The sequence below is a fragment of the Poecile atricapillus genome, chromosome 3 (assembly GCF_030490865.1).
Source record: "Poecile atricapillus isolate bPoeAtr1 chromosome 3, bPoeAtr1.hap1, whole genome shotgun sequence".
In the NCBI taxonomy this organism is placed as follows: Eukaryota; Metazoa; Chordata; class Aves; order Passeriformes; family Paridae; genus Poecile; species Poecile atricapillus.
In genome coordinates, this window is record NC_081251.1 from 57286769 (window position 1) to 57309996 (window position 23228).

At 34.7% G+C, this 23228-nt stretch overlaps 1 protein-coding gene across 3 annotated transcripts in view; it reads right to left on the reverse strand.

Moving 5' to 3' along the window:
• The window catches only part of AHI1 (Abelson helper integration site 1), a 90749-nt gene that overhangs the window by 59342 nt on the left and 8179 nt on the right, over positions 1 to 23228 (reverse strand). For all 3 annotated transcript variants that reach the window (XM_058836448.1, XM_058836447.1, XM_058836449.1), the window contains 14 exons: positions 18734 to 19344; positions 18011 to 18168; positions 17472 to 17685; positions 16243 to 16432; positions 14668 to 14763; positions 13005 to 13190; positions 11932 to 12069; positions 10794 to 10926; positions 9683 to 9806; positions 7266 to 7495; positions 6131 to 6234; positions 5209 to 5327; positions 2045 to 2175; positions 640 to 780 (listed from right to left, as the gene is read on the reverse strand). In XM_058836448.1, coding sequence (XP_058692431.1) covers positions 640 to 780; positions 2045 to 2175; positions 5209 to 5327; positions 6131 to 6234; positions 7266 to 7495; positions 9683 to 9806; positions 10794 to 10926; positions 11932 to 12069; positions 13005 to 13190; positions 14668 to 14763; positions 16243 to 16432; positions 17472 to 17685; positions 18011 to 18168; positions 18734 to 19344 — 2575 coding nt within the window. The remainder of the gene's footprint in view (positions 1 to 639; positions 781 to 2044; positions 2176 to 5208; positions 5328 to 6130; positions 6235 to 7265; positions 7496 to 9682; positions 9807 to 10793; positions 10927 to 11931; positions 12070 to 13004; positions 13191 to 14667; positions 14764 to 16242; positions 16433 to 17471; positions 17686 to 18010; positions 18169 to 18733; positions 19345 to 23228) is intronic.

Sequence of the window (23228 nt, forward strand, 5' to 3'; positions counted from 1 at the left end):
TTAACTCTCTAGATGCAAATGTCCTTAACTGAACACAACTATCAAAAAAACCTGCAAAGGACAATCTGAATTTTATTTTGTATACCATAATTTCAAAGTTAGCATTTATTACTATCTTCTCTTCAGTGTAACATAGGGAATAAACATATCTTGGACATAATCACATCACAACTATAACAGCTATTTATAAGAAGTCTACACACTCGCATTCATTTCTATACAGCTCCTCTACATTATTTTGTAACATAGCTGGCACAAACTACTCAGATTCCAATTTAGCTACTAATTAGTTTTCCAAATAATTGTATTTTCTGGCCCCATAATCCACCTTGATATTGCAAAAAGGCTTCTGTATGATGCTGCCTATATATGATAAAAGGCTGCAAAAATCACACAGTATGAAATATAAGAAACTTAAGGGACCTCTGGTGATTTTGGCACAGCCAAAACTCTTGATTAAAGCAGCATCACAGAGAACAGGTTGTGCAGGATCATGCTCAATTCAGTTTTGGTATCTCCCAGAAAAAAGATATGCATTATCATCAAATTACTATTTCTCTCAAAAGAAGTACAAATACTAACAGATCGCTTCTAAAAATAAAATACTAATAGCAAGTATCAAAAAAATTTGTACTGTACCTTTATAATCATAAATGTATACAAGTATTGGATGGTTTTGACCAAAGGCACAAAAAGACACCATATGTTCGTGTGGATGAAAAGCAACGTCACGAAGTGGAGATGTGAAGGAGAGTTCAGAATATATGGCCACTTGATCTCCTGCAGAAGTGAAATAAATTTATTAATGCCATGGAAAAACACTTGAAACATTCAATACAGCAAAATAACAGTGGGTTAAATCTTGTATTACTGCAATGTTTGCCACCGTAAATAAATGTTCTTCAATTTCCTGATTGAAAAGTATTATTTTGGCATAAGACAAAGGAAATATTGCATGCTTTTAAGTTTTTCAATAAGTCAGAAAAGTTAGTGCTGTTGCAATAGCTGCAGGAAATGCCAGAGGAGGATGCACCGGGTTAGATGAGTTCTCTTGTTCTGATAAGCACGTTCTGGAAAGGTGGCGTTCCACAGTATTTGTTTGCGCTTGCATTGTACAAAGATAGCCATCTTACTTGTGGATTCAGCTACATAATACTGATTACAGGAGTAAAAGTTGAGCAGAGAATTATTAAAAATATAAATAAAATTAGCTCTTCAGCTGATAGCACTATAAATGCAAAAACAGTATGCAAACAAAAGTCAAAATCCAATAAAAGCATACTAATGACAAAGTTCCTCCTTCCTTTAAATTTTTTTTAAGTTTTCAGGCAAATTATGTAGCTGCAGAGATGCAAGCTAACGTAGTTGGAAACATGGAAAGAAATTCCAAACAGAACTGTTAGTTATCTGCCAGTTACTTTTTTATTTAAAAATTATATAGATTACAATTACAGACAATATGACATCATCAAATCCAAAATGGTATTCTGCTACTTTGTGCTCTTATTTTTGTCTCTTACCTCCTGTACAAGAAAATCTACTCTGCATTTTTGTCACATTTTTTCAGAAAGGTTTTGGTAGCCATTTTAAAACTCCTTGGCGACTAATTCACAGAGAAATCTTATATACCATACACCAAAAATATTCAGTCTCTGACCACCCACCAGAGAGATGAAGTGGTTTTGAACAAGAGCCTGATTCTCAAATCTAAACAACACAACAGAAAAACTAACCTGACCTAAAACATTTTTTGTGCATTCCATCTTAGGATCCTCACCACAAGTAAAGAGTTGCAGTATACAAAAATCTGAGCCTCAGGTGCTCCAGTCATGCTGGATATTACAAATGTTACCTCTAATTTCCTCTAGAGAATTAAATCTCAGATATTAATAACAGCTACTTAAAAGGTGGAGCTAAAGCTCTAGGATTTAAGAACGTCTTACTGAAGTTTTATTCCATATCAAAAGTGTTTCAATAAACCTTAAAATATCCTTTCTCCTTCAGCTTTGATAATTCGGCTTAAGCTCATAAAATAATTAGTTACCTGTTTCTGGATTCCAAACATAAGCCTTTCCGTCTTCACTTCCTGAAAACAGGAACGTACCACATGGTGTTAAGGTGCTGTGAATTTTTTCTCTGTAATTTGTAGCACCTACATATTTCTTTGTTGCCAAGCTAAAGGTAAAGAAAGTTTGTAAATATTGAAGATACATTCAGAATAGACAATGTAACTTAAGTTTCAGTTCCCCCTCTATTCCTCAGAAAAATCAGTACACCTTGCATCCCAAACAGATACGCAAGCACACTTTCTGCAGAGTGCAGTATTTATTTACCCTTTATTTTCCCTAACCTTCATAATGCACCTGACAGTATAGACGAAAATGTACATCCTTGTCTTTCGGCAGAAAAAGGAAATCCTCAGATCTAGAGAATAGATAGAGATGCAGTAATTTGCACTATCTTGATCCTGGGTTTTGCATAAAACAGGGAAATTGGCACTATGACTCCAAGCTCTGTCAGAAAAGTTTTCATAATGCTTCTTGAGTTTGAATTATTAAACTTACTCTCTTCAGCTCTTCAGACTAATGTCTCCTTGGTCAGAAAACTAGCAGTAGAATCAACAAATTTCAGATGTAAGTGCTGACTTACTATTAATATGTTTAATGTTATTTTGCAACCCAGGCATCCTATCTTTTTTCAGTGAAACACAGTCAGCACAGTAATAATGATCCACCATCAAACAGTCTGTAGGCATCAAGTAGGAGAGAATCCACAAAAGGATGGAAAGAAGCATAAATCAGTTTGTGTGAGGGTATTTTAAACATGAGGCACAGCCTGGAAAAAGATATCGAAGTTCAACATGGAGACTAACCCAGCAGGAGTATTACAATGCAGAATTTGAGGCAAGAGTAACAGCAATAGGCCACCATAGCCCTCAAGGACAGAAGACAGTATTATTTCATATTTGTTACTGCAAAAACAGTGGAGGTATGCAGGGAGAAGTGCAGTATATTTAATACGAGAGGAAAATCTTTTAAACAATATTCCAAATAAATATACCCTAGATGACGTTCTATTTGGCTAGTAAGAGAAAAGGAAGCTTTAATGATCCCAGTGCAAGACCATATTAGCCCAAATAAGAATTCTAGCTGTGTGAATAAGAAAGATAGTATCTCTGAGATGTCAGTAGAAGAGCCCTGCAAGATGTAAAACTAACCTTCATACGAAACCCTAAGGAGAGGACTGAACCAAAACAAAATCCCTGATCACATACCTAAATGACAGGACAGCAGCATTATCCAAAAAGATCAGAAAAAGCAAGTTGAAAGAGGAAAGTTAAGAGCAAGTAGCTGTCAATCAAAGTGAATTGTGTTCATCTGTGACCTCCACCCCCTCTTTTCTCATGCAGGGAATGAACAGTTAATGCTGACGTGTAAAATTATCACTGCTGGGTATCTGACCCTGTGGTTTATTGATAGACCTAAGTCAATGTAACTGTGGGCTGTGGTCAAAGTAGCAGTCCTGGTGGTGTCCTCTCCACCCTTATTTTCCCAGGCTCTCCCTCATTTCTTCTAGTGTTTGGGCAGCGATCAGATGAGTTTGATCAGATAGTTGATTAAAATGAAAATTAATAATTTGTATTTGTAGGCTAATTTTTAGTTGGATCAGCTCACTGATCTGACTTAGCCCGCATCAAAAGATCTCTATAGATGATGAAAAAGGAATGCTAGGAATACACGGCCAAAGGTGTGGAAGATTGCAGGAGCTGGTACGTCCTATGGATAAATGGATTTGCTTAAAATAATTGTGAAATTGCACCCCATATTAAACCCTTTCTTAGAGATTAATATGCATGCTCATCTTTCCCTCTCAAACTAAAACTCTCTGAATGTTTTAGAAAGAGAAGCAACAGAAGAACACTGCCTCAAAAACTACAGGTTCCCTCTCTTAATCCAGTAATTTCATGCTTTGATTAAGTGGATAGTTTAGCTTCTAGCATGACATTATAATTTATCACTTGCAGTAAAAGATAAAAGTGTACCATAAACCAGTAGAGTCCTCAGCTAGTTCAATGCACTACAATAACAGAATTGCTAAGTTTGGAAAAGAGCTTCAAGATCATTAAGTCCAACTGTTAACAGAGCATTGTCCTGTCCACTACTATGCCATGTACCTAAGGGCCACATCTACACATCTTTTAAATACCTCCAAAGATTTTCTGTGTGGTGAGGGGAAGAAACAAACCTATGAAATTAAGGATGAAACATTTTAGAAAAGTTATTTATATGTTTAATGTGACTTTCCAGAACAGAATGTTCAAGTGCATCTTATCAACGTATGTGATTGGTAAGACACACTGCTCACTCCCACCCAATGGAAAGACAAGAGGGAAAGGACATAAATTGAAATATAGCTAATTCTGTTTAAAATAAGAAAAAAGTCTTTTATTTTGAGGGTGAATGAACACTAGAACATGTTGCTCACAGAAGTTGTAAAATGGTCATCCTTCAAGATATTAAAAATCCAATTGCATAAAGCTTTGAGTAGCATGCTGTTGTGATTTGATTCTTGGGTTGAACTGGTCATTCTCCAATATATCAAACTCAAGTGACTCTATAATCTCTCTGCTTTTTATTTTTGTTTGTCATTAAAAAATCATGCTTATGCCAATTCAGAATGAGAAGATCATCAAAAATTGCAAAACTATCTCACAGCCTGCTTAATAAACCACAGGATGTACATCACTGCATTTTTTAGTATTTATGATGACAACCATCTTCCATTTCATCATCAAAATATCCTTCCCAGGATATTTTGAGTCATAAAAATGCAAAACTAACACACAAATGTTACCACTTCCAAGTCCTTCTCATACTCAGATTGCATTTTGAAAGGCATTTCAATCTTTAGAAGACTAACATCGCATTCTTCATGCCACTTTAGGCTTCCAAGTAATCTAGTAATTTTTAGATATTCTATTCTAAAAGACCCAATATCACCCAAAAGGTCTGCAACACAGTAGTGTTTTGAAATCATTTCCTAACGCTAACATTTCTATCCTTCATTATTAGGACATCTTTCTTCTCCCCAACTACACAACTAATGCCTTTTGGTATATATAAAATAATATAAAATAATGGTATTTTATTTCCCCATGTAAATTTTAAAACATAAAGGAGATACACATTTGTCACCAAAATTACGAACATTCTGAGATCCATAATTCTCAGGGTACTGTCTTTGGCGTGGATTAATAAATGCCTTCCATTCGGATGCACTTCCAGATGATTTATTGGCGTTCCTTTAATATCATTTTCTTTTATTTCCTACAGAAGGATGGAAAATAAAGAAAATTATATAACTTTGTGTTTTAAAACTCATGTTTTTACACATTATTGCCCATTTTTCTCTTGCAATACTCTTTTTCTGCTCAATTCATTTTATTTGGTTAAGGAAAAGCTTTGTTCCTATATTAAGGCATTACACCTAAACATCAACTTTTTACAACCATAAGGCAGATTCTGTTGCGACTAAATTTTAAAAAAGGTAAGCTGACTTAATTAAAAAGTCACCAGAAATACTGACTGAACATTAGGGCTCTAAGGTAGGAACAAAGGTGTTTTTTTAAGTCTGTGATCTATTTAATTTTTGTCTCTAGAGAACAAAGCATTTAAAACTGTTAAAACTGTGCTATCAAACCTCAAGTATTTTAATGTTTTATATAGAAAAATGTTACAGAATCACAGAATCCTATAATATCCTTAGTTGCAAGGCCCCACTAGGAACACCAAAGACCAACTCCTGACCCTACACAGCACAGCCCCAAGAATCACACCATGTGCCTTGAGAGTCCAAATATGTCTTGAATTTTCTCAGGCTTGGTGGTGTGATCACTTCCCTGGGGAGTCTGTTCCAGTGCCTAACCCAATTAAGTTGCAAAAGAATTCAAAAAAATTAAGAACTGAATCACTGCATATTGTATCAGTTCTTCTGCACCAATCTTTAAAGAAAATACACCTCTGCAATTAAACAAAAGGTAAAGTATTAAAAAAAATTAATTCAAATCAGATTACTCATTTTAGAACAGTTCACATAAAAATTACAATGCTAGTTTAAGAAACCTGTTTACCTTATTGATCTTCCAGTGTTGAAAAAGGTGTGGAGAACTTTCTTTGATAGGTGTATTCCAAACCATTATCAGTCCTGAGCTATCTCCAGAGAACATGTGGTGTCCTGAGAAATAATGTCTTGTAAGTAAAATACCAACCACAAAACCGTAATACAGAAAACAAGAAACAACGTTTTGTTCTCTCATTTTTTTGAATAGGCAAATACCAATTCTTCCATCTCTTTTGCTATAATACACTCATTACAAATGCATTTTGCTCATATTTCATTACATAAACCAACTCCATAAATCTGGATGTAGCATATACATTAAATACTGAGATGCAGAACATATTTTTTAATGTTATAAGTTTTTATTCATATTCTAAAACCATCAAAAAGTGAACATTTACAGCTCAACAATCTTCACATGATAGCTCAATACTTACTTATACATTCAGTAAGACAATTTTGAATGAGAACAAATAGTTTCTCAACACTTGTTCTTTAAGCAAAAATATTTATTCTTTTAAAAATACAGCTTTCCTCTTTGTAGTACCTGCTCCAGTGACTAAAATGGACCATTAATGATGTCACTAATACTAGAAAAACTCAAACTTTAATTTTCACCCATCTTCAACTCTTCCTCCACTAGTAGATGTCAGTACAACATTCACTTTCAGCTGTTAATCTACCAGTTAAGAGGCATGACTCACAATGGTCAAACCTCTGTCCTTTTCTCTCCATGCTTCCTATTCTCTGTCAAAATTGAAAAGTTCATCACCTTCCTGCTTCTCCAGTCTAGTGCTAAAATTCTCACAATCTAATTACTACTACCTCATTTTCTTTATCAAAGAGTCATAGATAGATTTGTGTTGAAAGGGACCTTAAAAATCATCTAGTTCTGACTTCGTGAAATGAGGAGGAACACCTTCCACTAGAACAAAACCCAGACCAACATGGCCTTGAACACATTCAGGCATGGGGCACCCACAATTTCTCTGGGCAACCTGTCTCAATGTCTCAGCACTCTCCCAGTACATAATTTCTTCCTAAGAAGAATACACTGCCTCCTTGAAATAAAGAAAACTAATAGCACTCAAGTTGGTCTTCAATTTGAAAGACAGCTATTTGCAAATGCAATATTAGCAACATACCTTCTGCATCAAAACAAAGTGTGTTGATGAAACTTTTATGGCCATCAAGCTCCTGTAGCAGTTGCCCATGGATTTCTTTCACATTTGCATTCCAGATTCTAATCACTGAGTCGTAACATCCTGTCACAACCAGCGAGTCAGTAACTGGGTGGTATTTGGCCGTGTACACAAATGAAGGATGAGGGAAAACTCTCACTGCAGATGTTGCCTTCATTTCTATTTTCCACATTCTAAAAGGAAACAAAGTTAGAATTTCTACTGTATAAAGCAGTCACACACACACAGGTGTAACTGATGCCATGTTTTGTGCTACCGGTTCTAGAGGCAAACACTTGCAAATACTTAACAATACCTGTTTATCCCACCAATTTGTTCCACCTCTATCTAATCCTTTAATATGGTACTTTCTAATAAGAATTAAGAAAAATTTACTACTTTACACAGTATTTGGTCTTCAAAGCAAATGAATGACTACTTACTCACTTAATGGATACATTTCTCATTTTAAAATACTCATAAAGAATTCCATGGAATGAATTTGTTTCTTTCTTTCAGGAATTACAACCAAATGAAGCTTTTCTGGGGTATCATTCATTTAAAACAATATTAGAATGAGAAAAGCCATAAAGGAACATTTAGACCCACTAAATATAAATAAAATCCCAGAAAATTTTAGAATAATAATTCTCAGCCACACAGTGATCATGATCACAAGGATGTTTGCATCACATAAATTCACTTCTTACTATTAATCTATTTTCTATCCTTTGCTACCCACAGCTCTAAGATCAGATTTTTCTAAGGGTTTCCTATTTGATGGTATGCATTTTATTAGTGAGCCTTCCCCAAATATGAGTCCAAAAAGAATAAAACAGTATCTGGATCACTAAATACAGGTGGGCAGCACATTACACCCAGTATTCAGTTAAAAAATGTTATTGAATTGTTTTAGTGGCACCCTTCCAGGTGAGGCAGCCACTTCTGGTGGCTATTGGAGAATTCTAAGCTTACTCAGAGGTGACTTAATTACAAAATTGCAACCCTTTAGAACACAGAAATTAATTTGCAATTTGATGCGGAAAGGCCACAAGGAGTTTACCTATCTTTTAGAATGGTTTTAATCAAACAAAATAAAATTAATTTATTGCTCACAAATAATGTGGGACTGAACCCTGAAGGCCTGAGGATAACAGGGAACACTATATAAAGAATTCACATAAGTTTATGAATTTACCTTCACGTTGCCTTAGAACTCAGTATGAGATAATCCAAATAATAAACTGATAATGACTTTAAAGCAGTAGGGTGCTGAGACATTTTAAGAAGCTGAAGGCAACTCACAACAAATACAGGAACTAATAACTCGTACAGCGACTGCACATAGTACACAGAAAAGGCAGCAGACCACTGCAGTTTCAACTTGCTGCCATGAAAGTTCAAGAATTCAAGAACTGAGGAACAGCTAGGCCTTCTTATAGGAAGCATAAATTACTGAAATTGATATTTATCTCAATATAAAAAAATCTTACTTAATCCACTCCCAAATTAAAAAAAAAGTGCTGAACTCTCAACACATTCTTTTTATGCCTACATACAAGCAGCAAAAAAACCCTAAAACAGTTCCACATGTACAATATATCATTTAACAATTCTTCTGGTATTTCAATTATGCAACTGCCTGTAGCATTACTGAGTTGCATAACAGAAATAATAGATAGGGATCTGAAGGGCTAAAAAAATCCAAAAAGCTCTACAAAAACCAATGAAGTTGCTCACAATAAAACTGTACAGTGTCCCAGCAATATTTCCATGTGTATCTACAGCTTTGAGGGTTTTGGATTTTAAATCTGAACAGACCACACTAACATTAACACTGAAGGGAAGTACACTTTAATTGTAGAGGATTCGATTTAAGAAATAACAGTATCAAAATTCGTTTTTATCAATTTAATCCGAATTACTTTACTAAGTGTAAAAAACCAAAAGAACACCATCAATATACATATATGCAGTTTAGTAAATTTACACACAACTTGAATCTTAAATTTTCGATTTCCTGCTTAGTGCTCAAATCTGCTAACTTAATACTGCATTCAGAGTATGGCAATTTCTCCAGGAAAAGAATATTACAGCTGTCTCAGCATCTTCTTGAAATACAAACTCTTCTAGTTTTTTACGGCAGTGTAGATTTAGACACTAGAGTTTTTGGAATAGCTTTGGCTTCAAATACAAACACATTAGAAATACTAAATATAGCGTAAGTGCTTAAGGCAATCATAATTTTTATATTATTTTAGTCACACAGTAACCAAATCTTTATTTATAACATTATAGAATAATTTGTAGTAAAACACTGAATTGGACCACTTTCTTTTCAACTTCTGATGGTATATGCCAGAATGTGTCATCATACTGACCTGACAGTGCCGTCAGAGGAAGCAGTAAGAAGGTACTGATTGTCTTTTGACCAACAAAGATCATACACTATGTTAAGGTGACCATAAAATTCTCTCAGGAACTGTCCAGAAGGAATTTCATACACTAGGGAAGTTGAAATAGAAAAATAAAAGTTTTTTAATTATTTGCAGTCAAGCAGATGTAGCTACTAGAGCCAAAGTTTAGACTAATCTCAGGTTGATTTTCTGCTAGCATAAATCAACTCATTTTCTTCTCATTTTGAGGCAACAGGATAAAATAATTGTTAGATATGAACAGACAGCAAGCATCTACTTCCATCTAGTGGTTCATGGATGTCACAAATGTCTTACCCCTTAAACACCTTGTCTGCATTAAATTATTAAAACCAGATTAGGATTATGATGTGTTTTTTAAATTTTGACAACTAATTGACCAATCTTAGAAATATTTTAACACTGAGATAATTTTCTGGGGCTGTTTAATAAAGGAATCTAGATTTACTGTTTCTTGCATTTAAACACTTACTTTGTGTAGTCTTAAAACACTGCTCTCTCTAAATCTCGAAACTTTTATGCAAGGTTTAAGCACTATGCAGTTGAAGCTACCATGATGAAGCAGTCAAAAACTTGAGTTATAAGGAATGTTTATACTTTGACTGAACTGGACTATGGAAGACAGCAGCTTCCAGTAGTCTGTCTGGAGATAGTAACATTCTGGTATCTAACTTTCAAGACAGGTTAGGAGAAAAACTTACATGAAAAGTGTGTGAAGTGGAGGCTTAAAGTGTTATTTCCCTTAAAACATTATCATCAGAAACTATGTTCCTTCTGCAAACTGATTTAGTATTTCCATTAGGCCTCTGGGCAGATATGGTGTCATTTCATACCATTAAACTGAGTATATGTAACCATCTAGGAAAAGCTAGTTCCAGCCCTATCAACACAGAAAGAGCATTTTCCTCAATGCTCTTTAAAGCACAGAACCATCTTGTAATCACAACTACAAACCAGAAACTCTAAAAAAAGCACAATTTAAAAATTAACTTCCCTTAATCTTTCATTTCCAAATAAATGGATTATAAGCAAAAAGACAAAATGTACATAAACTTACAAGCAATGGGATAGCCATTCCTTCCTGCACATGCTGCTGCCAGTGTTCTCCCATCGTGAGAGAAGCGGATACAGAAGCAGCCCATATCTCCACCTCGCAGGGAAAACAGGTGCTTGTTGGGTATGTGGCAAGCCTGGCTTTTCAGGGAACAGTTGGTAGCAATATTAACTATCCAATGCGTGGAACACACCCCTAGCTCCTGACATGCAAAAGTTCTAAAAGGCTAATAATATCTTAATGGCATTCCACAGTAAAATTCAACATATTATAAACAGTCAGTTTTGCAGCACATCCTAGGCCCCATGAATGTAAATCTCTTTCTGCCCCATTATTACAAACAATGAGCAAGTTTAAAAAACCTAAAATAATTTTAAATTGAAATAAATTCCTTAATCTTAAGAAATGCTTAATAATGCCTACCATCAATGATGTAAGCTGTGGAGTTAGACTGTAAGTGAAGCTTGTTTAAGCAGTCTAAGCACAACTTTTAGTAACCTAATGACTGCAGTGTGAACTCAGAAACCTAACTACAGGCACTCAAACTTTTGGTCTTCTACCAAATCATTTTAACATTCCTTATCTGTATTTAAATATCTGACTTTTAAAGACAGAACCAGAGATGAAACATTTCAAAAAACTGAACTGGTATTTTAGACCCCTTTCCCTTCTCCCAACATATTTCCTCTTTTTGAATGGCTTTTTCTACAAAACTAAATTCAAGTTTAAGGTGAAGGGCAACATCAACTAGCTAAGTGCTAATGCCCCTTCAGTGTAAGCTCTTTCTGTCATAGTTTAAAAATTTCTTCAACAAACAAAAAGAAAAGTCAAGGAAATATATTTCTAATCAAGCTGAAATCTGTAAACTGGCTTCCTCTCTTACTTCCATTACCCAAATTACCCTACTATCTCAAACTCTTAGAGAATTCTTCAGATAAAAATACCTGGCTGTTCTGGTGAAAAAATGGTTCAATCAACCATATTTGCTAAAGTTAAGCCTCCTCTATGATCTGTGAGAGTTTTTTGTTTTGTTTAATATCTTTGTTAAATATTTTAATTAATTGCTTGCTTCATTATACTTATAAAAATATAGTAAAAATTTAAAATATTTTCATTTAAATTTCAAAGAAAAATGCTTCACCTGTCCAGGCAATCTTGACCATTTAAATGGCTCTTTTTTCTCCTCTGAAGGTTCACAACCTTCTCTCTGGAGCTGAGACAGTGCTGTATTGTTTTGTTCCTGCTGAACAGCTGCCATAGAGTGAAAAGAAGGACCAACCTTAAGGCAAACAAAACTAAGTATCAGGGAAAAAATATTTTTGAAGTGAACAAAGTGATTTCTAAAATGGTTAAAAGGTACTTTTAATTTAAATGTCTTGCATTTTTATATTTGGAACACAGAGATTGGAAAAGATTAATACATGAAAACTGCATTGCAAAATGTCATTTAAAGTAACCAGGAAATGAGAAGTCAATCAAATGGCATCGCAGTTTTTTTAAATAATCAATAATCTCCTATTTTTAGTAACTATCAAGGTCAGTGAAAATTAGAATTACTCCACTATTGTACTGTACTACTGAGAAGGTGCACATCTCATCAGGCTTCCACAGACCACCCTTCATAGTAAAAAAGTGACAGGAAGAAAGCATTATTACAGCTCTAAATACAAATGGGAAATTATATAATAGAACAATATGGTACTTGCATCGGAGAAAATGACATATTTATCTTGCATGCCCATCCCAGCACATACCAGTGCAAGCCTATTTTTAAAGAAGCCTTCATTTGTGAAAAAAAAAATACAGCTCAATACAGCTAGAGGGTGCAGGGAAGCAAAGTTAAGTAACTTGCATCTTTTCTCAAAGACTTTATACACCTGTATGAGTTCAGCGACTTAAAAATGGCATTTCTGCTAATAAGAAGGAACATTAATCTTCAAGAAAGTACTCTGAAAGTTTTATGACTATCAGTGACAAAATATTCCAAGTTGCAGGTAGAAAAGCCTATTTTTCAAAGATACCTATGAAGGGCTGAGTTTGAAACACCTATCTTGATATGTAACATTCTTATTATATATTTTATATAATGCATATAAGCATAGCTTTTATATACATGCATACAAAAACAAACTCACATGCTCTATCTAGGTACTAGTTCCTACAGAAAAGCCTGCATATTTCCAAATATATTTATATTTTACATATTTAACTTACATGATCTGGCAGTTTTAGGCCTTTTACAGTTACATATAAAGTTGATGGGTAACGATTTCTAGGACATTTTGCCCACCAGTCATAAACTTCAACAACCTTTGAATGTGATTTGGTCCTTGAAGGTGGGTAATATAATTGCAAACGAAGTTTTCCACCAATGTTTAGAACTCCATTTGCACCTACAAGCTGGAAGGGTGATTAAAAAGACGAAAGAGGAAGAAAGATGAACACAAAAGTAATTGATAATTTCTAATATCTTAACTACCAGTATAAACCCTTGAAATCCACTTCCCACTGCAGAAATATACTAATTCTAAAAGTGATAATGAACTAAGCATGTATTTAATCCTCCCAGGATCAAATCATGAAGACTAAATCTTAGATGGCAACCTAGTTTCAAAAGACGCTTCACAGTAGTAATTATCTTGAAAGCAGGGGGACCTCTGCAGTACCTCTTTTCTTTTTTTATCTACTACTTGCTAAAATCAACCAAATCTCAAAGGACTGCCAATCCATGAACAGCTTCTTCCAAATCTGTCCTCTTTGAATGCTGTAATGAAGGACATTGGTAAGGCTTTGGTTCAGAGCAGAAGATGCAGGAATGTGACCTCTCCAACTTCAGAGGAGACAGAGTTCTCTCTACTGAACGGAAAAATAACAGAAGTACCTCCTGCCATTAACACTGATCACTGTTGAATCAGGACATTTCTACATCAACTGATACCAATGAAAGGATAATGCAAGGCAGGTGCAGTAAGAATGAAGAACAGGCAACAATTTTATTCACATTTATGAGCTGAAAATTTGTTCTTCCCTCTGTTCAGGAGTAGGCTGTACTGAATGCCTGGATGCACAGTTCCTACAGCTCTGCTAACAGACACGGGATAGCATACCCCTGATTGTGGTAGATTTATCCTGGGCAGAGCTAAGGAGAATCTCTGTATTGAATTGCTATGGAGGCTCCCATCCCTTCACTTATAGTGGCAATCCATTATCTTCTCCTGTATTTTTCACATTTCCTCCATGTTGTGGACTGCTCAATGATTGTCAACGATTATCACACAGGGGTAGGTGTAAATAAACAATCCTCAGGGAAATTGCAGTTTGTGCCAATTAGTTCTCAAAGAACTAATTGATACATGCAAGTCTCTCTTAAAAGGGTAGAAAGAATGTGCTGGCTAAATTACCCACATCTCACATTTGGCACGTTTGTATCTCAATTGCCACAGCATTTAAAACCCTGCTACTGAAAATGAGCAGCATTCTATAATTAAGTTAGAGAGTCTTTTCAAAGACTGGACAACTGAAAATGCCACTAGAATACAAAACAGCAGAGGTACAGAAATTTGTCATTTTCTTCACAATCACATAAACACAAAGAAAATCTTAAAAGGAAACAATCTTCTGTACTTTACGAAGAAACAAAAAAATCTTACAAATTCTATCCTTTCTTGAAAAACACATATTATTTAATGCAAAGCCTGTTACTGTGTTGATTCCATGGAGTGGAAGAAGAGGAAAAGGAGAGAACAAGCAAACAATGATTTTTTTCCCATCTCTGTTGCTGAAAATATTTTAAAATTCTTTCCTACTTTGTACAGTTAGAGATTTTCAGCTAAAAGGATTTATGAATTTTGTTTCTTTATTTAAATATTTACAGTACCTTTAGAAATGCCCAACAAATTTTTCGGTAACGACCTTCCTGAATTTTTACATCAGAGCTGGCTCTCACTTCATGTGTACTTGAAGAATCAAGGACCTAAAGTATCAGCAGGAATATAAATGTATTTCTAATGAATGTATAATTCATGGTAATTTAAAAAAAAGTGCTAAAAATATGCTTGGTCAAATTCATTAAATTAACAGATTTTAAAAAAACAGTGGTTTTTCCACACAAGTATGAAATTAGAAATAACAGTTCCTTATGCATTTATCTGATGATTATTTATGATCTCCATTAAAAAAGAACAGAAGTCTAGTCTTAAAAAAACTTATTCTTGCTCCCCTTACATCTCAATAAAAGAGAAAAAACAATAATATGTAATTTTCTTAATAATTCAGAAATCATTTAGATCACAAATCTGACAGCTAAAACCAGCTGCATATTAATCTAGATGGAAAATCGCAGTCAAGAATTTAGTTTTCCTTTCCTAGCTTTATCAGTTTTGTCATTGAATCAGTCATAGAACACTTTGGGTTGGAAGGAACCTTCAAAGATCACAGAGTTTTGAGCCATGGGCTTGGACAACTTTCACTAGATCTGGCTGCTCAAAGCCCTATCCAACCTGGCCTTGAACACTCCCAGGGATGCCTACAAGTCTTCATTTTTCTGTCAGGGACCTGAGTTTTCCCATATTTCACTACTCCTGGAAGTTTACCTGGTATACAAAAAACCCTTAGAATAATACTTTTTTCAAACTCATATTTCATAAACCAAACTGAAGTCAAACAGCCTTTTTTCATACTTTTGGTTCCAACATTATTTCCATGAAGAATCTTTACATAAAAACACAATTAGTTTTGTGTTAAGCAATTAATGATTCTTAATTCTATGAATATGTTAATTTACAAGCATCACAAAACATTAAGAAACATACAGCAATAATTTATATTCAATCTATTTGAAATAGGAAAAAAAAAGGAATAAAACATATTTATTGTATTAGGTTTCCATTTTTATGTTAATGCTACAGAATCTTTATGTACAAATATTGAAATGCCTAATCTAAAAATTACATTGCATATATAACCTAAAATTTTTCCTTTAAACATAATTGTATTAGAGGACAAATAAATAATTTCTTTATGAAGACTAGAACAGTAGAGATAGATGTATAAAATGTCAACAGAAACAATGCAATTGCAGTTTGCTTATTGGTATAATGAGGTGCTGCTACATGCTGAGAATTCTACCTTTGAGTTTCTTGTACTTAAACCTCTCTTCAAATTTCTAGAATGTGAAAAGAATGATATCCACCATACCTTACCAGCCTTCCCCAGAAGTTTGAGACCTGATTTTATAAGAATGCTTCATACTTCTTGTTACCATAAGAACAGGATCCTTTTCTATAGAAAACCCCATTTTTTGGTATCTCAGCTTGACCTTGTACCATAAAGCTATGCTATGAACCCAATTTAACTTAAATAAAACACTTGATTCAGTCAAATATATACTGCTGAAGACACAAACCAAAAAAACAGAATGTGCATAAATCGGATGCAAAATATTTCATCTTACCTCAAAAAACAGGATAACGTGAGGGTTTTCCTCAGTGTTTTGAATAAAATAAGTAAAACGCTCATTAAATATTACTTGTTCTTCCCACTCTGGAATTGTTGATTTAGACTTTCTAAAGTCACATGGTTGTGTCATTACAGGAAGAATGTGCTCTATTTCTTCTGATTCATAAGATGAATCTTCCTTCTTGCTGTTTGAAGATTTCCAAAGAATTACAATTGTTAGAGCATTTAAAAAACAACCTTGAACAAAACAATATTTTTAGTTACTGAAAGCTAAGAAACATGCAAGATACTATTTGTCTGATTCTAGAAAAAAATTTCTAAACTCACCAAAAATTTAAGACAATTTGCAATATATATAGAAAAACTACAGGCTGAGGTTGAAAATCCTAACCATTAAGTTACTGTTAGTAAATTAATGCATAATGATCATGGTGGAATCTACTGCTTAAGCCCCAATAAAATTTGGTTTCAGGAAAATAATGGATAATGACAGCAGAAACAAGCAACTGAAGTAACTAGAAATGAAAAGAACTAAACTTCATTTAAGGATTTCAAAAGTTCTTAATATAAAAGACAGACACTATTTATACTACAAGAATTTAGCTTACATGTTCTTGGCTTTTATACATTTTTGACACTTAAGCAATTTTGCCTCTGGGAAGAATATAGTTGTTGGAAATGTCACAGGTTCACAGAATAAGCTGAGTTGGAAGGGGCCCACAAGGATCATCAAGTCCAACTCCTGGCCTTGCAAAGCACCATCCCCAAAAATCACACAATGTGCCTGAGAGCACTGTCCAAAAAACACTTTGAAAAAAAAAAAACACTTGAAAAAAAAAAAAAAAAAGCTTGAAAACACTGCTTGAACTCTTGTCAGGCTCGGTGCTGTGACCACTGCCCTGGGCAGCCTCAAGAGCAATACAGCAGTGCAGAGCATTTAAAAGTGCCAAAAGGAAAAGCAAAATATCACCCTCATTAATTGTGTGTATATATATATGTGTGTGTGTATATATATGTGTGTGTGTGTATATATCTATATGTATATATGTGTGTATATATATATACACATATATATCTAACGTATTATCATAGATGTAGAAACTAACAAACAGCTACACAAGCTTATTTTTTCACACAAACCGTTGTTTTAATTTTAATTTTGTAGGGAAGAGTACACCTATTTATTGTAATCAGTAATAATAGAAACAGATTATTAAAAGTCACCTATAATCCTTCTTCACATATAAGCCACTTCTCTGATCAACAATATGGATTTTAACCACAGGATGAGATACCAAGTGGTCAATTTTAAGTCTATCCGATCGATGGATATAAACTCCCAAAACAAGATCATCGCCAAAACCAAATTTAGATTGAGCTGAAATTTCTGAATTCTTCATTTCCTCATCATTTTCTGCAGCAACTTCCATGGTTTCTTCTAGAAATTGGAGCAAAGTAAACAAGCTGTCACTAATGGGACATAGTAACTTCTGTCTCAACTTAAAAATACTTATAGTAAATGTATTTTCAAGATTTTAGATTGATTTATCAAATAAACATCCTCACATAAAAGCTTCAGAATTGGAAGAACAGAGGTACGATTGAGTAACTTAAGAAATATAAGTAACTCAAACAGCACAATCAATTCCATGTTACTGTTATGGACAAATATATCTGTAGCAGCACACAAAAAAAAGGGCAGCAAAATAGTACAGTATTATAATAGTATAATAGTACAGTATTACATATATTTGTTGGCAGACCTTTTCTGGTTTTCTTCTTAACTTTCTTGGCTTTAGATTTCTGTTTATCCATGCTTTCCTCCAGTTTCTGTCCTTCTGAGGTAAATAGCCTTTCAGGTGACTGACTTTCATTGCCACCTTCTTTTGGATGATGCTGCAGCTCAGAAAGGGACATTGCACTGCAAGGTAATGGACCGTTGTCAGCAACTACAGTCTACTGCACATATTGATACAATTACACATTGCCATTATTAATACACTTGAAACTTTGCAATTCATCATCTATATAAAACATCTATTGAAAACAGAACAGCCCCCAGCCCTATTAGCATCTTGCCTTTTTCAGTGCTCTCCCCTCTTCCTTTCTCCCTAATTTCCAGACAATTGCAGAACCATTTATGTGAAGAGTTAAACAAATACTCTTTTGCTGGATCAGGGCTATCACTTATTATTAAAAAAAATCATGCACAAAACAATCTTAAGTTAGTTAAGAGTGAGTTCCACAGTAAAAAACCATCAAATAGCAATGAAGACTATTTAAAAAAAATTAAAAAGAATCCATGAGCTAAATATTAATCATGACAGCCTTTTGAGAAAGGATTTAGTACTATTTTCTTCAGAACAGAATCAGCCAGTTAATCACTTAGAAAATAAGAACCACTTATCAGAAAGCTGCTGCCTATCTTAAAATGAAACATTTTGTTTAAGATTCACAGACACAATGTGTACAGTTTGTCATGTTACCTTGTTTCAGCTTCACTTAAAACTGCTCGCTCTTTCTTCTTTTTCTTCTTTTTGCCCGCTTCACTATTCAACGCAACTTCATGCCTTTGAACAGTGGAGGTAGATTCAGACATCTGTTCTTTAAGTTTCTTTCTCATTTTCTTTTTAATTGCATTTGCTTCCTCCTCAGCCACATGCAGCTGATAAGCTTGAATTAGCTGCTCTTCCTCTTCTAATTCAGTTACATTTCTCACTTCAGTCAAGGAATTTTTGATCTTTCTATCACCTTCTTGATGAGGTACATCTGTTTGTGATTTACTTTTTGTTTTCTTCTTTGGAAAATCATTAATCTTTTCTTCAAAACTCCCCAATTTAGTTTCATATAAATATTCCTCCTCATTAAATTGTTCTTGTAACAGTGATTTCTTCTTCTTCCTGATTGACTTTGGCTGCTCATTCTCTTCTCCACTAACAACATCATTGTTTATTTTCTTTGCAATTGACGCTTTCTCTCTCAATTTATTTTTTGTAAATCTTGGGCTCTCTTCTTCAGGATTATATGTGTTGTTTATAATTGCTTCATCATTCACACTTTCCTTAGATAGATCAATATTATTTCTAAAGGTATCAAGCTACAAAAATAAAGAACATGAATAATATTTGTACTAAAAACCATATTCCAAGGATAAACACTGCACTTCATGTTATTCCTTCAGCAACATTATTCAATCTTAAATTAAATCAAATATCTAGTTACTTTGTTGTTTCAATTTGACAAATGAGAGATTAAAAGTCAAAAGAAAATTCACACTGAAAAAAAACATTTGGTGTTTGGGCATCTCATCCTCAATGTTATACTATGTTTTCATACAACTTTTACATACATTCATTAAAAAAAGGAAATCAACAAGTTACTCCATAAATAAATGCCAGTGTTTCACAGTGCGGAGGATGAGAAGACTTCATGTACCACAAAAACAAATACTTTCATCCACTGAAAATCCAAGTTAGAGAAAGGTTTCAGGCTCGGTTGTTTGTAGTCTCTTATACCGAAAGCTGCTTGTCAGAACTAAATTTCAGCTAGTGCATTTGTTTAAGCATTTCTCAATGGTTTTACAGAAAACACATTGAAAAGTTTCCTGTCCTTCAAGTTTCTATTTCTGGTTACTAAAGATTATAATGCCACTTCCCTGCCTCCTTGGATATGTTCAAGGTCCGGTTGGAAGGGGCTCTGAGCATCCTGATCTAGTTCATCATCATCAAGATGTTCCTGATCATGACAGAGTGCTTGGGTTAGATCACCTCTAAAGTTCCTTTCAATCCAAACTAAGATTCTATGATAATGGCAAAGAACACAGCAAATAACTTTAGTCTGATTCTGTAAGGTCAACTCAGAATTAGATTTCTCTTCATTGTATGTAACTTGTATAAAGTTACTGAGGTTCATTTATGCTGTTGTTTTACCGAAAACTCTTAGAGCCTCAACATGAAGCATTAGAAAGGGCTTTAAAACACAGCAAAAGCAAATTAAAAAGTTTGGAAAAAATATACATATCTGCTTACAAAGTTTTATTTGCCAAGATCTTCTTCCTCAATAAACACAGACATTGCTCCCTTCTAGTCAGGATACATCTCCCAGTTACAGAATCATGTTTGTCTCAGAGATTTGTAAAAAGGGACAATATGTATAATAAGTATTAAAAAATTGTCCTTGTATTTTCATCTTATACTTGCTTAAAGAAACCACTAACATCATATTTATTTGTAAGTCAATGATTCAAGAGGATATGGAAAATTTCATATAAATAACTTGAAATACAAAACAGAGTAAGGAAAATGAAAGAATTAAAGAGCAAGCTTTGTATAAACTAAGAAAAAAACCTCAAACAGAATAATGTTCCTAACAAATTGGTCATTTCCTTATCTTTATTTCTGTGAATAGCTTTAACTGTAGAGTATTAGAAATGAAGATTAAAACACACTGACAATTAAAACCCAACAGTGGCTGAGGTCATGCTGATTTTTGTCTTTGATAAAACATCAATCCACTAAGTGCAAGTAGTAGAATTATTTGAGAAATCCTAAACAAAAAGCCCTCTTCTATGACTTGGTCAAAAGTTTCTAAAATAACTCTGATATTCAAGAATAATCTCCTTAAAGGAATCTACCTGTTGCAAAAAGTGGCTTGAAATACTTACTAGAACTTGTTATTTATTATTGCCTAAAAACAAACAAACAAAAAAATCAGATTCATAGAATCACTCAGGTTGGAAAAGACCTCTAAAATCATTGAGTCCAACCATTAATCCAGCACCACTAAACCATATCCCCAAGTGCCACATCCATATGCCTTTTGAACAGTTCTAGGGATGGTAACTCCATCATTTCCTTGGGCAGCCAATGTCTGACTCTCAATGGAAAAGTTTTTCCTAATATCTAAGCCTCCTCTGGTACAACTTGAGGCCATTTCCTTATAATGAAAACAAACCACAGTCTCAAACTACAGCAAATTTCAGGAACATTAATAGATAGATACTGCAGGCAGCACAAAGCTGCTTCAGCAGTTCAAACATAAATTCCTCAGATAAACAGCCTGTATGATCTCAATTCCGGCCACCTTTCCCACATGCTGTAATTACATGACAATTAAACAGAAAAGAAAGATGCAGAGAAGTTACAAAACAATGAAGTAAAAGCCAAGGGGTTCAAAAAAACCTTAAGATTAGGATTCTGGCAGAGGTGGGAATATTGGTATAGATTCTCTGAAATACAGTACTGAGAGATATCAACTAAGAGCAATCATCAATACATAAACACTGAACTGAATTAAAGAAAGGATTTAGGATGGAAAAGCAGCTCAGTAAGACAGGCCTGTCTCTGGAGTAACTTCAGAGGGTTGCTGACCTGAACCTGACTTTCTCAAAATACAGAACAAATAAAGCTGTTTCAAAACAGCTCCGTGGTCACATTACACCAGGGTAGAGGAAGCACTCCTCCCTGAAAACAGCCTTGCTTGCTTGCTGGCTTTAGAGGAGCAGGGGATGGGCACCAGCTGGGATGCACACACATGGGCTGACACTCAAGGCTCACACCACAGTAAGTCAATCACAGGTCACACCACTGCCATTAATGCCCCAGAGCTGAGAGCAGGGACAACGCCTAAGGATCTCACACCTTTTCAAAAGGACTTCTCAAATACACATGAGTGGAAGCTGGCAATGCATAGAGGGAGTTTGTCATGGGTATTTGGAAACTTGTGTAACCTGATTTACAGAGGGACCTGAATTTCCACCCATAATAATACAGGCACACCTTGAAAAATTAGGGATGGACACTGCCAACCCACTGAAGCACTGATATGTACTGGTTGTAAAAGACCATTAACCTACAGTTGAATTGCTAATGAATGTACTTGTGATGGCTTGTTGGGTGGGATGTTTAAGAAAATCTTAATGTACTAGGAAACCAATTTTACTGCCATTGCTTGTGTGAGGCTATAAAATATAGACACTCAAAGCAACAAGAACTTTAATTTACAGATAAAATGGTGGGTTTGGAATTTTTTCACCAAATCTAACAGAAAACATTGAGAAAATGTGTGGATCAATTATATAGTCAACTATTATCAATTCTCCTATTTCATGCACAAGAAACAAAGGTATAAAATCCAATGGAAATCTCAACAATTATCCAGTGCCTTTCAGCCTACAAGACAGATAAATCTGTTGCAGCTCTGCCTTGAAGTTACCAATGCCTGTTCATGCCAGTATTGTAATCTGATCAGACTACAGTCTAAGAAACAAATTTTTGCCTCCATAGAGGGATCTAATCTTATCATCTGGTAGAAAATTCTTAAACATCCTCTTTTCAACCACAGAATTTAGATTTAACCAAATCAATCATTTTCATGATGAATTTAGACAGATCCATGTACTTGGACATTGCCTGATCTGCAGCTTGCCTCATTCTAAATTGTAATAGGAGGCACAGTTGGTAAAAAATAAATATGATGACAGCCCTAGAAGGGATATTGGCAAATTCATGTTCTGACTGTGTCCCAATTGCTTGTTTTTTCCACTATGCCTCTAGGCCTCACACCCACTGCCCCAGTGCCTATTTGTTGAACAGCAAAGCAGAGCTTTCACTGGCCACAGCTGATGTGTATTTCCATCTCCATTACAAGCTCATCATTCCTATCAGTTGTGGCTTCAAACTCATCCTGTCCTGCAGACATTAACCTTTCCTCTTCCAAGTAAACTCTTTCCCTGCTGTCCGGTAGATTCTCCAGGCAATAGGCACACAGATCAGAGCAGGCAAGCAGGCAGGCACTCCCCTTATCCTCACTTCTGTCATTTAAGACCACAGAAACCCCCTGTAGCTCCAGAACTCAGGTTTCAAGGAAACAGTGGACTATAAGGGAAAAAGTCTTATTAATCTTTAAGAAAAGCTAGAGTAAAGACAAAGGAAGGAAATAGACTGGAACATTTCAAGTGGAAATAGGCTCCCTACCATGACC